The sequence below is a fragment of the Rhinolophus hipposideros genome (assembly GCF_964194185.1).
Source record: "Rhinolophus hipposideros genome assembly, chromosome: 10".
In the NCBI taxonomy this organism is placed as follows: Eukaryota; Metazoa; Chordata; class Mammalia; order Chiroptera; family Rhinolophidae; genus Rhinolophus; species Rhinolophus hipposideros.
This window is the reverse complement of record NC_138056.1, coordinates 6,723,923-6,737,076: the sequence shown is the minus strand read 5'-3', so window position 1 is coordinate 6,737,076 and position 13,154 is coordinate 6,723,923. Positions and strand designations below refer to the sequence as shown.

Genomic DNA, 13,154 nt, shown 5'->3' with positions numbered 1-13,154 from the left:
CGCACCTGCTGCGGGTGGGGCTAAGGCAGCTGCTGTTGTGCTGGCCCAGAGCTAAAAATATTTCCCAACAGAAAGAGGCGTTAAGGGTGCTACCAAGGAGAATCAATTTATTGGCGAGGGGCGCAGTTGATCAGACCCATAAATAGGTGGGGACAGGAAGCCCGAGGACAGGATGCGAGGTGTCCTCAGTCACTCTGGACACTGGGACCTCAGACTGGGAGGGAAATGAGGGTTTCAGGAAGAGGCTTAAAGATCTAACTCCAGTATCCCACTCTCTGGATGAGGAACCGGGGCTAAGGGATTGCAAACAGCCTTGGGCTGTTTTGCGGTCTCGTCTGGAGGCTCACATCATCTCATCAGGGGCTGGCAGACGCTGGCGGGAGGGCTCTACGCCCCAGATCTCCCGGGCATACTGGGCAATGGTGCGGTCGCTGGAGAACTTGCCGGAAGTGGCTATGTTCCGGATCACCATCCGCGTCCACTCTCTCGGGTTCTACAGACCAAAAGGGAGCTCTGGGGTCACTCTGCCAGTGGGATCCCCACCTTCTGCCTCATCCCAGCTAGGGCCACCAAAGCCCTGCCAGCCCCCGCCAGCCCAGGACCCTTTACCTTGTACAGGGCACTGACTTTCTCCTGGCATTTAATATAGTCTTCATAATCTGCAAAGACTTTAAACCTGAAGGGGAATGGAAAGGCAGGAAGCTCCATCAGGGGAAGGGCCAAGCCTATCCTTTCCCAGTGGACTTCTGGAGGCCTGGAGAGTGATGCTGCTTCCAAGGGAGCCAGTCCCAACTGCCCAGGACCCCTGTCCAGCCGCCCCACTGTGCTAAGTACTGCTCAGCCCAGCAGCGCCACCTGCACCATCTCTGGGCAGCCAGCTCACCGGTCATGGTGCATGAGCATGTGGACAATGTCCTTGAATAGGTCAGGCTGTTTAGGGGAAAAGAAGCCACTGCTCAGCTGCTCGATGATCTGCCGAAGCTCAGGAATTCGGTCATAGTACTCCTGGGCATTGTACCTGCAGGGAAGAGCTGTGGTCAGCGCCCGGAAAGGGAGTCCTGGCTCCTCCTCCAGAAAAAGTCCTGGAAGTCCTAAGCCACAGGGGCAGCCTGCGTCAGCCCTCCCCACAGCTGCCATAGGAGTTCCTTCCCTGGAGGAGCCTTCTCTGCTAGGCTTTTTATCCCCATTATATGGATGAGGAAACTGAGGCGTGGAGAGGGCAGATAAGAAGTGTTAAAGCCAAGGCCCAAACCAAGTGCTCGCCCTCCCACAGGCCACTGTCTCCTAACTAGTGTGTTTCCTCCGTGAGTGGCTTTCTCCTCCACTATCCCAAGTTCAATCCTGGCCTCACCTTCAGGCTCCAGGAGGAGCCAACTGGTGTATCCTCAGGAATGTCCTTAAACTCAGACTGGGCTTGTAGCAGTGCTTGGCACAAGCTTTCCTCCAGTATTCCACTTTCTAAGGCAGCACAATCCATCCCTCAGCCACCCGGGTTCAAAACTGCCCCCAAGGCCAGTCTCATCTCTTTCCTTCCCTCCCCTCTTCCAACCAGAAACCAAGGCTAAGTCCTCAACAATGTCCTTATTCCCTATCCCCGGCACTGGCCTGCTGCAGCATAATGGTGTCACCCCCCACACTGGTCCCCCACCTGTACTTTGTCCCCTCTAGTCCAGTCTCCATCCTACAGCCAAAATTGTTCTTCTAGAGCCTAGTGCTGAACATGTTAGACCTTGCTCAAAACATTTCACATCTCCCTCCTGTCCAAAAGACCAAGTCTGAACTTTCTAGTCAAGCCTCACGGGAGAAGTCTTTCAATAATTAATGCCAGTTCTCATCAACTGTTGGTAGGGGTGTAAACTAGTACCAACTTCTTGGAAAGCAATTTGGCAATATGGAGCAAGAGCCTTAAGAACTCATACTTTTTGTCTCAGAAATAGTCCCTTCTGACAATTATCTTAAGGAAATAACAAGAGATATGGACAGAGATGTAAAAGTTGATCATTACAGTAATATTTATGCTAATAGGAGAAATCAACCTCAATGTCTAACCATATGGAGCTGGTTAAATAAGTTATAGGATGTCCATAGGGTAGAACACTATACAAACATTTGAAATATTTTTGAAGATTAATGACATGAAAAATACCTCTCCAATGTTAAATAAGATATCAGGATTCAAAATTGTACACATATTACTCCCAACTTCTAAAAACTACCCACATGTACATATACACATGTAAACAAATGTAGAAAAAGAGAATTGTCCCTTTCAGTCTCGATAATGAAATTATGGATGACAGTTATTTTATTCTCTATGGTTTTGTATTTTTCCAATTAATGAGCATTATTGCTTTTATGATAAGAGAAATCATTTAAAATAAATGTTTAAGAATAATAGAGCACCAGAAAAATGTCTCCTCCTAATGCCAGAATTTTTGCCATGGCTACCAGGGAGCTAAGAATTTAATTTTACTTCCAATTCCAGAAATAATATTATCTCTTGACATAATAATATAATATTGATATAATATTCTCTTCTGCTTCCCTCAGTTCTGTTTTACTTCTTTCTTTCCCCATTTTATTAACCTATTCCTCAAGAGTTTTCCAGAATCCCCATGGCATAACTATGGCCTTGTATCGCCTGGACCAGCCTTCCTAGGCACGCCTCTTGCTTCAAGCCCTACCCTCCAGCGACCATACCTTGGTCAGTCCTGCCCACAGACTGAACTTTGGAGCTCTTCACCCCCATACCCTCTCTGGTCAAGCCTGTCCACGTCGTCCACCCGCATGCCGAAGATAAAGAAGTTCTCCTCTCCTGCCTCTTCTGCCATCTCCACGTTGGCCCCATCCATAGTGCCAATAGTCAGAGCTCCATTGAGCATAAACTTCATGTTGCCAGTGCCTGAGGCCTCAGTGCCCGCAGTGGAGATCTGCTCAGAGAGGTCAGCGGCCGGGATCACTATGGGGTGGCAGCAGGGGGACAAGTTTAGCGCTGGGAAGAGTCCCACCCAAGCTGGGGACTCAGGAGTTAGGCTGGCCCAAGGCATAGCTAGATTCAGAGTCCCCTCCACCCCAACCCTCCAGTCTTCACCAAATGAGTCTCTGCCTCACCCCACCCCCACCTCTTGCTGATTCTTGAACAGCTGGGGTCTAACGTAGATTCCCCCCACACTGCTCCACTGTGTGATTTGACGGACACCAACAAGGCCCATCTCCCCTGTAATTTCACCCATTGGCCAGAAACTCCACCATTCCAGGGACATCCTGGCAGCTTAAGCATCGTTCTCTCTAGATTCTTCTTTAAAGTGCAAGTAGCCCAGGAAGAGGTGACTAACACCTCTTTCGGGCACTGAACTAATCAGAGCCTCTCTACTGTCCCCACTGGCAGCACCCCACCTTTCTCAGCCAGCGAGACTCGGTAGTTCTCCAGGAAGATCACGCGGAGTCGGTCTCCCACCACAGGGTCATGGTTGACTACATCCCCAATGGCCGTGATGAGTTTGATGATCATCTTGGCCATGTGGTACCCAGGGGCAGCCTATGGGGGCATCGTCTGCAGTCAGCTCCATGGCCCAGCCCCCTACTCCCATCCTGCAACCCAGCCAAGGCTGACCTCAACCCAGATATCAAAGGACCAGAGCAACGGTCTGTGGCCCAGCCTCTCACCTTCCCCCCAATCATCACAGTCCGAGGCACGACAAACTTATTGGGTTCCTTCTTGATGCCTGTGAAGAAAGAGAAGGATGAAGTGAGCTGGGTTTTCTCTCCGGGCAGTAGCTCCTGACAGTACCATCCAGCCAGAGCCCAGGAGGCGAGACAATAGGTCTGACTTGCATAATCACTTGCTACGTGACCTCAGATCTGTCCGTGCCCCCTCTCTGAGCCTCAGTTTGCCTATCTGTGAAATGGGGATAACTCCATGTCCCAAGAGTTGTCCTGAGGACAAAGGAGGTGTTGACCAGGAGGCATGCAATATGCTGCAAGGTGCACGGTGGGAAGGACCAGGAGACAGAGGGGAGTCCCTGCCACTCACGGTTGTACAGGGTGATGATATGGAGGCAGTTGAGGAGCTGGCGTTTGTACTCATGAATTCGCTTCACCTGGACGTCGAAGAGTGAGTTGGGATTGATACGCAGTTTGTATTCCTTCTCTAGATACGCAGAGAACTTCAACTTGTTTTCCTGAAGGCAGGGGAGAGGGGCGAGCTCACCAATAGGCCTCAGCCTCAGGAAATCCTACAGTCTCATTTCTTTCCCAGGAAGGTAGAGTATAGAGGGCTCACATGCCATATTCATCCACTCCTGCATCAGGGCAGACATTGCTAATCAATGTCAGCACCCTTCCAGTGAGGTCTGATGCTTTCCCACCATGGACTCCACACAACTTCTACCAGTGGACTGAAGTTGCAGGAGAGATGAGCTCTATCGGCCATTGCTGACCCGGACGCCAGGCCTGGCACAGGGGTCCCAGGTTAGGGTGCTCCTCACCTGCTTCACTTTGGCCACATCCCGAATAAAGGTTTCGTCATCTACATAGGAGAGCAATTTGCGCAGCTGGTCCAGGTCTGAGATGTAGTCTTCCCCGATGCGCTGTGGGAAGAAGCTCTCAGGCCCATGCCCCTCTCTTTCCTCCCTCACAGAGGAGTCCCTTTGCAAGTCGGTCAAATCCCATTCACTGCAGACAGCTCCTCCTTCTCCAGCTCTGTAAATGTCCATCTTCCTCCCCTCCTGACCTTGAGCTGACCCTGGGAGACCTTCTTACTGGCCTTTTCCTCATACAGGCAATGACCTCGCACCCTGCTCCCAATCTCTGTCCCCTGCCAGTCTCACTTTAGATGTGACCTATTGATGACATCCTCCATTAGACTGTGAACTCCACCAGGTTGCCCTTCCTAGGCAGAGCCTCAATTAGCTCATAGGACATCCTCAGGCAAATAGAAAAATGGTTCCCTTCCTCCTGCATGCAAGGCTTGGGGAACAAAGTATAGCGAGGATTTCAGCCCTCACTGGGCACCGTACAGTGAACCAGCTACACAAACCATGCCCAGCGGATCCCTGCAGTGACCCGTGTTGACCTCTGTTGGCCAGATAGTGACCTCTTACCTCAGCAATAACCTCTGCCAGCCCAGGGTTACACATAACCAGCCAGCGGCGAGGTGTAATGCCGTTGGTCTTATTCTGGAACTTATGAGGCTCCAGCTCGTAGAAGTCCTTGAAGCTGCAGGATAGAGTTTTGGGGGTCACCACTCACCCCTGTAGGATGAAGATCTCTTTCTGGGGGTCCCTATCTTGGTTTCTTGATGAAAGGGGCCTGGGGATGAGGGATGATGCTGGTATAACGGGTGTCATCTGGGGACTGGACTGGACATCAGGGCTCGGGTGCTTGTTAAAGTGATGCCACCTGAGGAAGTGGTCAGCGGTGCAGGCAGTGAGGGGACGGGCCTAGACGCGACAGAGGTTTGGAGTGGGCGGGGCCAGCGGGAGGGGCGGGGTCTCACATGGTCTTCTTGAGGATCTCAGAGTGGATGCGAGCTACGCCATTGACAGCGTGCGACCCGGCGATGCATAGGTGGGCCATGTTGATGCGCTTCACAGCGCCCTCCTCCACAAGGGACATGCGCCGCAGCCGGTCTATGTCCCCTGGGAACGCGGCTGCCACCCGCTGTGCCGGGAGAGCCCAGAGCTAGGACAAGGACGCAGGGACCCGGGTCCCAGCCCCATACCCGCAGAGCTCTGCCCAGAGCCCTCCGCACTAGCGTCTAAGGCCCCATGCTGCCCACGCCTCCTCCGCTCACGTTAAGGAAGCGCTGGTTGATCTCATATATGATCTGGAGGTGCCGCGGCAGCAGCGTCTCCAAGAGGTGCACGGGCCAGCGCTCCAGGGCCTCCGGCAGCACCGTGTGGTTGGTGTAGGCACAGGTCTTCACCGTCACGTCCCACGCCTGGCGGAGGGAAAGGGGTCAGGACCCCTATAGCTCTCCGCACACACTGAGCAGCCAGGAGCCGGGCCCTGCCTTTGCGGTGCCAAGTCCTAGGAGACGCGCGCGCTCTGGGCCTCCTCGGTCTGCTAAGCGGGGCGTCCACTCACATCTTTCCACTCCCCAGACTGGGAAGGGAACCCTGAGGCGGAGTGAGTCAGGCGGGGTAGAGGGGTCCTGGAGCCCACCTTGTCCCAATCCAGCCGCTCCAGGTCAACCAGAATCCTCATCAGCTCGGGGATGGCCAAGGAGGGGTGCGTGTCATTGAGCTGGATGGCCACCTGTTGTGGGGGGAGGCAGTCCGAGAATCAGTCTGGGCTCCAAACCAAGACTGTGGTTACTGTCCTTTGCTCCTTCAGAGTCCCCTCCCAGGGCCTGGCATGGTTGTAGGGCTGAGCTAGCGATGGAGGCTCTTATGGGGGCAGCTGTGGGGCAATCGGAAGAGGGAAGCCCAGGTTTTGTAGCTGTTGATTGAGGATCCGGAGCAGGTCACCCTTACACACACAGCCCGCTGTCAGCCTCCACCTCCCCATCTATGAAATGTGCGGGCAGGCTGAGGATGGAAGGGAAAGTGTGGCACACATCACAGCCGGCAGAGAGGGCAGCCTCCCTGAGGCCTGGTACCTTATCTGGGAAAGCATCGAAGCTGGTGCGCACAGGGTCCCGGCAGCCAAACTTGGAGGACTTGAAGCGGCGGATGATGTCCTGGAGAGTAGCAGCCACTACGAAGTACTCTTGCTTCAGCCGAAGCTCCTTCCCCTCAAAGAACTGGGGACAATGTAAGGTAGGGCGGAGTCAAGGTGGTGGGCGTGGTCTAACATGACTGTGGGTGTGGCCAGGAAAGATTCCAGCCACCCCAAGCCCCTCGAATCCTCAACTGCCCCCATCTCACACCAAGAAGTAGTGATTGGGATAGTGTCAGGAGACGGGCATACACAGACCAGGAGTGTTGTGGGCATCACCAGGAAACAGCTTCTCCAAAGTTCCCACCCTAACCTGCTGCCCCAGGACTCAGGCATCCTCCTACTTAACAAGGGGGACTAACAGGACACACAGAGGATAGCAATATGCCCTGGGTGTGACTAGGGCACCAGAGAATGTCCCTCCCCTCTCCTGCCTTCTCCCATGCACACAGGCTTCCTGCCCCAAGCCCCGGGGGGTGACATACATTGTCGTTGGGGTACAGGACACGAGAGATGTTCTCCGCCAGGTTGCGGTCTAGCACAGCCTGGATGTAGCCACCAACATTGACTGAGGGACAAAAGTGGGGACAGGGTCACGCTTGGCCTGAGCATGGCTTGGAGTGGGAGGGGCTGCTAAGTACAGGCGGCTGAACTCACAGTCCTTGAGGTTGAAGTCGTTGGGGGCCTTGGCAGACCACAGGCGCATGGTGTTGACGAAGTTGTTGCGGTAACCAGGCACGGGAGTGTCGTAAGGCAGGGCCAGAACCACCTGCAGGGGCGGCGGGTATGGTGTAAGGAGCTGGGCATCTGCGGTGCCTGAGTGGTGGGGCCCCGAGAGCTGGAACTCCAGGCTTTGTTCCTGCACTCCACCAACTCCCAACCCCAGGGTCTACTCCCAGTTCTGAGCGACCACAAGCAAACCCCGCAGCCTCTCTTGGACCTCATCCATGCAGAGGGGACACTCCCATTGTGACTACATGGATGGACTTAGAGGGTATTATGCTAAGTGAAATACGTCAGGCAGAGAAAGACAAATACCATATGATCTCACTTGTATGTGGAATCTAAAGAACAAACAAAATAGAAACAGAATCATAGATACAGAGAACAAACTAATGGTTACTAGATAGGAAGGGGCTGGGGGGCTCAGTGAAAAAGGTGAAGGGATTGAGAAATACAAATTGGTAATTTCAAAATAGTCACGTGGATATAACGTACAGCATAGGGAATATAGTCAATAATGTTGCAACAAATAATGTATCGTGCCAAGTGGGTACTAGACTAATGGGGGGATCACTGCATAAATTATATAAACGTCTAACCACTATGCTGTACACCTCAAACTAATATAAAATAATACTGAATGTCGACTATAACTACAAAAAAAAAAAAGAGGACACCTCCAGTGTCTCCCATACCTCCAGCCCGTGCCCTCCCTTGCTGGGCTGTCAGGAGGAGTCAATGACAAGCCCAGTGCCCCTGTTGGTGCCTACTCTGCAGTGATGGGGTGAGGGGCCCACCTGGCCTGAGCACAACCTTGAGAACACTCTGGACTCATAAAAGGGCTGAGGGATCCCAGGGCCTAGGTAGAGGGGTTACAGAGGTCAAGTCCTTCCAAGGGGCTTATGCCTGGTTGACCACAGGGCTAATTAGCAGTGACTACTGCTGGCCCCACCTCCCACAATTAGCAAACATCAATGATTGCTGCCAACAACTTCTTGCTACCACTGGGCCGGGGGCATATCCACTCCTCCCTCCCCAACACTAAGTAGCCCCAGTTGGAGCCAAGTGGAAGCTGCAGCTCGGAGAGGGGAGGGTCTGGCCCAAGAGCCAACAGCTAGGCGGGCAGCCAGAGTCTCTGTTGGACCTTAGTGTGGATGACAGCAGAACAAATGCCCAATTCTGAAAGCCTAGAGGTTTCTGTGCAGCCATCTGGAGGCTGACAACCTGCAGCCACAGGAAGAGCACTGATTGAGCTGGGATTCGGACACCTAGATTGGCTTTAGGGCTTAGTCAAACTTGCTATGCGACCTTGAACAAGTCAATCCTCCTCTCAAGGCTTTGATTTTCTCCCCTCTCCCCTTTCTGGCCTGTTGCTTTGCTTCCTGTCAAGCCTCCAGTTCAGATGTATGGGAAAGTCAAGTCACTATGATTATTCTTTGATGAGTCTTGTGGGGTGAAGAGGAGCCAGGTCAGGGGAGGGGAAACTGGTGGAGCAGGGCAGCCTCTTTCCTCCTCCCAGTCTCTGCACTTGGCCTGGCTCCCTTCTGATCCTGTCTCCTGGCTCCCTCTGTGTGACCTCAAGTAAGTCACTTAACCTCTCTGAGCCTTGGCGTCCTCAATTGTAAAATAGCATTGGGTCCAGTAGCCTCCAGGCTCTTTCCCTGTATCTCCCTGTTTCCTCTAGATGCCCCCTCCTCCCCTCCCCCCTGGCTGGGTCCTCCTGGCATTCCCTGGCTTTGTCTTCACCTGTGTATCCACCCACTTGGCCCCCTCGCTGGTGTGCTCCACTCGGCCGTAGAAGTGCACAGGCAACGTGAACTCGGGTCGGGCCTTCTCCCAGGCGTTGCCATAGCGAAGCCAGTCATCAGCCTCCTCCATCTGATCCCAAGGCAGGTCAGGGAAGAAAGGAAGGGAGCATTAGACCCAGACTCACACCAGCATGGGTGGCAGGGAGGGCAGGAGCAGTGCCCCTGGTGTGTCCTCTGCAGGGTGTAAATTAAAGGCTCTGGGGTGGGCCCCCGGTCTGGTGGGGTATCCCGTGGGACATGGTATGTGTATGGTAGTTCAAGACGTTCCACAGGTGTGAACCACCTGCTCCAGGAGTGACCAGCTGGTTTGGGCGCCAGCGGGAAGGGGCAAGGATGCTTTTCATCGAGGCTGGAGCTGGGTCTGTCCAGAGATGGATGAGCAAATGAAGGTCCCCACAAAATCAGGGCCCAAGGCTGCTCACCTGCCAGCCCCCGCAGATCTTCTGGTTAAAAATTCCAAACTCATAGCGGATCCCGTAGCCATAGGCAGCCAGGCCCAGTGTTGCCATGGAGTCCAGAAAGCAGGCTAGGGGTGGGCAAGGAGGTGGGTGTCAGGGACCCAGCACAAAAGAATCCCCTTCTGCCCACCCTGTTCCCTGCCACCCTGCCTACTTACCTGCCAGCCGGCCCAGTCCCCCATTACCCAGCCCCGCGTCTTCCTCTATTTCCTCCAGCTCCTCCATGTCCAGGCCCAGCTAGAGGGGTCAGAGGATGGCAGCAGTCAGGGTCAAGGGCCAGCAGGCGAATCCCCCAATCCCTAAGGTTTGCCCCACCCCCACCTTCCTCACACCTGGTAGACAGCCTCGTCACAGGCATTCTCCAAGGCCAGGTTCACCATGGTGTTTTGCAGCGTCCGGCCCATGTAGAACTCCAGAGACAGGTAGTAGATCCTCTGCCAGAGAGACAGATGGCCAGAGGGAGGGCATCAGCGCTGCCAACCAGCACTCAGCTGGGCCCAGCTGGGCCTACACCTCTCACACCTTCTGCCCCACTCCAAGTTATCCAGCATCCCAGCTCTGTCTCCATTGTCTTTCTCTCCATCCCAGGCTTTGGGACCAACAGATTCTGGTCCCAGCATTTCCTCTGACTTTGGACAAATCACTTTTCTTCTCTGAGCCTGTTTCCTTATCTGGAAAACGAGGCTAGCCATATCTAAATCATGCATTGAGGTGTTTGGGTGAAGTGGGAACCCTTTCCATCGCACACAAGCCTCCCAACAGCCGAGCAGGGAGTCAGGACATAGATAAGTACCTCCAAGGACTCCCTGAAAGGGGAAGGCCAAACTCAGAGAAAAAGTCATTTGCTCAAGGTCATGCAACGACTCACAGCGAGAGTCAGCCACCTCCTGTCTTTGTAGTGCCCAGCTCCCCTTGGCCCTCAAGCCTCAGCCCCAAGAAGGGGACAGAGGCGCCAGGATCCAGGATGTGGATGGGGCCTGGTCTCCTGGTTTTCTGGGTCCCCTCCCTGCCCCACCCATCTGCCCCTCCCCCACCCCTGCCCAGGAGTGTCAGATTGCTGACATTTACTGATGACCCCAAAAGACACTTGATCCCACTGCCCCAGTGGAGTACCACCCGCTGCCCAGACACACCACACACATGTTCAGAGACGCATTCTTCCACTTCTAGTCTAACCTAGGCCACAAGTCTTCCTGCCCACCAGCAGCCCCTCCACTCTGAGTGGGCGCTGGGCCTTTGCAACCAGCCCTTCTGACCTGAGCCCCACCCATCTGCTTCTCTCCCTGGTTTCTTCCCCCTGGGTTGCCCCTGCACCCATTGCACCTAGAACCCCTGGATCCCCCAACCTCAGAAACCTGGAGTGACCCTTTATTTTGCTGCAGAAAACCCTGACCCTGGGCAGGGGCCGCCACTTGGTCAAGAACTCCCCGCTCCCTGGCAGGGCCCCCCGCCCAGGGCGTCCCAAGTAGCACCTTGGGGTCCTTCTCATAGTAGTACTGTTGCGTGCGGATCCAGCGGCCCACAAGGTGGTCACGAACGGTGTGGGCCAGTGCAAAGTAGTAGTCTCGCGGGGTGGCCACATTGCGGTCCTTGACGAGTGTAAAATGTAGGTGCCGGTTGAAGTTCTTCTTCAGGTCGGTGACATTCTCCACGCCGGCCAGGCCACGCACGCTGATTTGCTTCCTCTTCTCCTGGTCTGACAGGGGCCGAGACATGGCTGCGGGAGGGCGGGCCGGACTGACTGGTGGCTGGGTGGACGCGGCCTGAGCAGTGCCTCCAGCTAGGGAGTGAAGATCCCCAGGCGCCTGGTGATTTAAAGCCAGGCTCTGGGCAGCCTGCTCCGCCTCCCCCCTCCGTGGGAGGGTCTTGGCCTGACAGCTGAGCGCTATTTTAGGGGTGAGAGGGGGAGAGGGCTGGGGAGAACAGGCCGAGCTCCATACAGGGCCTGGCCAAACCCAGCCTGGCTCATTCACAGCCCTGTGCTGACCCATTTCGTCCAGGACTCACACAGTGGGGTCTTCTGTTTTCTGTCCCCGTCCCTGCCTTCTGCAGAATCAGAGACACATGAAGCAGGAGAGTTGGCTTGAGGGGGTGTAAAGGGGGCAGATGTCAGGAGGCACAGCCTTCATCAGAGCAGCTTGGTTGCTTTAGACATTTACCCAGAGACTGCGAATCACAAGATGGGTGACCTCTGGTCAAGCTTCCATAGTGGCCCTACACTGGGGCGCTGTCATTAGCTGGACTCTGGTGAGGAAGCCACATGTTGTGGCAAAAGGGGACAGGACCCCCCGTAGGCTGAAGGGCTGGGAGTTGAGAGTCAGTGTGCCCCAAGCAGAAGAGGTGCAACTAGCAGAGGACACTGGGTGTCTGAGAAAAGGGGGACCAGGCCCCTGAGTCCCAGAGGGTGGTATGGGATATGTCACCTGAGGCAGGGCAAGTGCCCCCATTCCACCCCCTACCAAAGCCGAGTTGCTCTGAGCTCCCCCTGTTGCTGTCCCTCAAGGAGCTCTGAAGTGACCTTTCGAGAGGGATGGTCAGATTACAGGCCAACTTTGGCTAGGGGCCTACAGCCTGGGGCAGGTGCCCCTGGGAACTGTAGTCCTGTGGGCCCACAGGGGCTGCAGAAACTGAAGCATCCCCACCCATATTGGCCAATGGTACTAGGTCTTCCTGTGATGCAGCTGCCAGGTGATTGAAGGCCTTCTCCCACTAACTCCTCCACCTGGGGCCACCCACTGGACAGGGACTTAGTGGGTCAGGGTTCACCACTATGACATCACCTGTAAAATTGGAGCCCCTGCACCCCAGGAACTTTACACTGTTCATCTTTATGGCCTGGCAGCTCTAGGCCCCTCCTTTCGAGGCTTTCGTGGCCCCCAACTCACTGCTCATGGACTGGCTCCAGCGCCAATTTACTGTGTGACTTTAGGCTGGTTGCTATGCTTTTCTGAGCTTTGGACTCCCATCAAATTTATACTCTCAATAATATACATCCGTCCCCTCCAGCTGCTGCCTCCTAATCTTGTGGAGGCCAACCCCTCCTTTCTTCTCTGAGCAAATGAGCCCAGGGTCTTGTGTTATTTCAAAGGCTGCCTGGGCCTCCCAGGGCACTGGGCCGGCGGAGGGGAAGAACTGGCTGTACTGGTCCGAAGGCCAAGGAAGCCAGTCAGAGGCCTGGACAACTGCAGGATGCTATTGAGAGCCTGCTTGAAAAGGCCAGGCTGTGTTCCTGGGAATCACAGCTCAGAGTGGGGGCCAAGCTGCAAGTCCTACCCAGGCCTTCCGATTCCCAGGCCCTGCTCTGCCCGTCCCAGCCGGCATCACTGCGCAGGTCCCAGGCTTCCAAGTGGAGGCAAAAGACAGAAAGAAAAGACCAAACTGCGCCTACACAGATGTAGTGGGAATACGGAAGATCTTTTCATTGTTCTCCATTTCCAATTTAAGTCTTCCAGATTTCCAAAAACGTTTGGCGGCACTCTGGTCTCTTCACAGCTTCCATCCTCAA

General features: G+C 54.6%; 1 protein-coding gene across 1 annotated transcript; it reads right to left on the bottom strand.

Moving 5' to 3' along the window:
- Nucleotides 1-85: 85 nt before the first annotated feature.
- On the bottom strand, nt 86-11,450 carry PYGM (glycogen phosphorylase, muscle associated). The gene is made up of 21 exons (XM_081063594.1): nt 11,122-11,450; nt 9,982-10,083; nt 9,808-9,886; nt 9,614-9,717; nt 9,130-9,261; nt 7,318-7,429; nt 7,146-7,228; nt 6,602-6,745; nt 6,166-6,258; nt 5,795-5,941; nt 5,498-5,661; nt 5,103-5,217; nt 4,488-4,589; nt 4,034-4,181; nt 3,667-3,725; nt 3,397-3,538; nt 2,752-2,959; nt 884-1,018; nt 610-676; nt 348-493; nt 86-214 (listed from the first exon to the last, which is right to left on the bottom strand). The coding sequence occupies exons 1-21, from the start codon at nt 11,362-11,364 to the stop codon at nt 190-192; spliced, it is 2,550 nt and encodes an 849-aa protein (XP_080919720.1). The 5' UTR covers nt 11,365-11,450; the 3' UTR covers nt 86-189.
- Nucleotides 11,451-13,154: the final 1,704 nt, after the last annotated feature.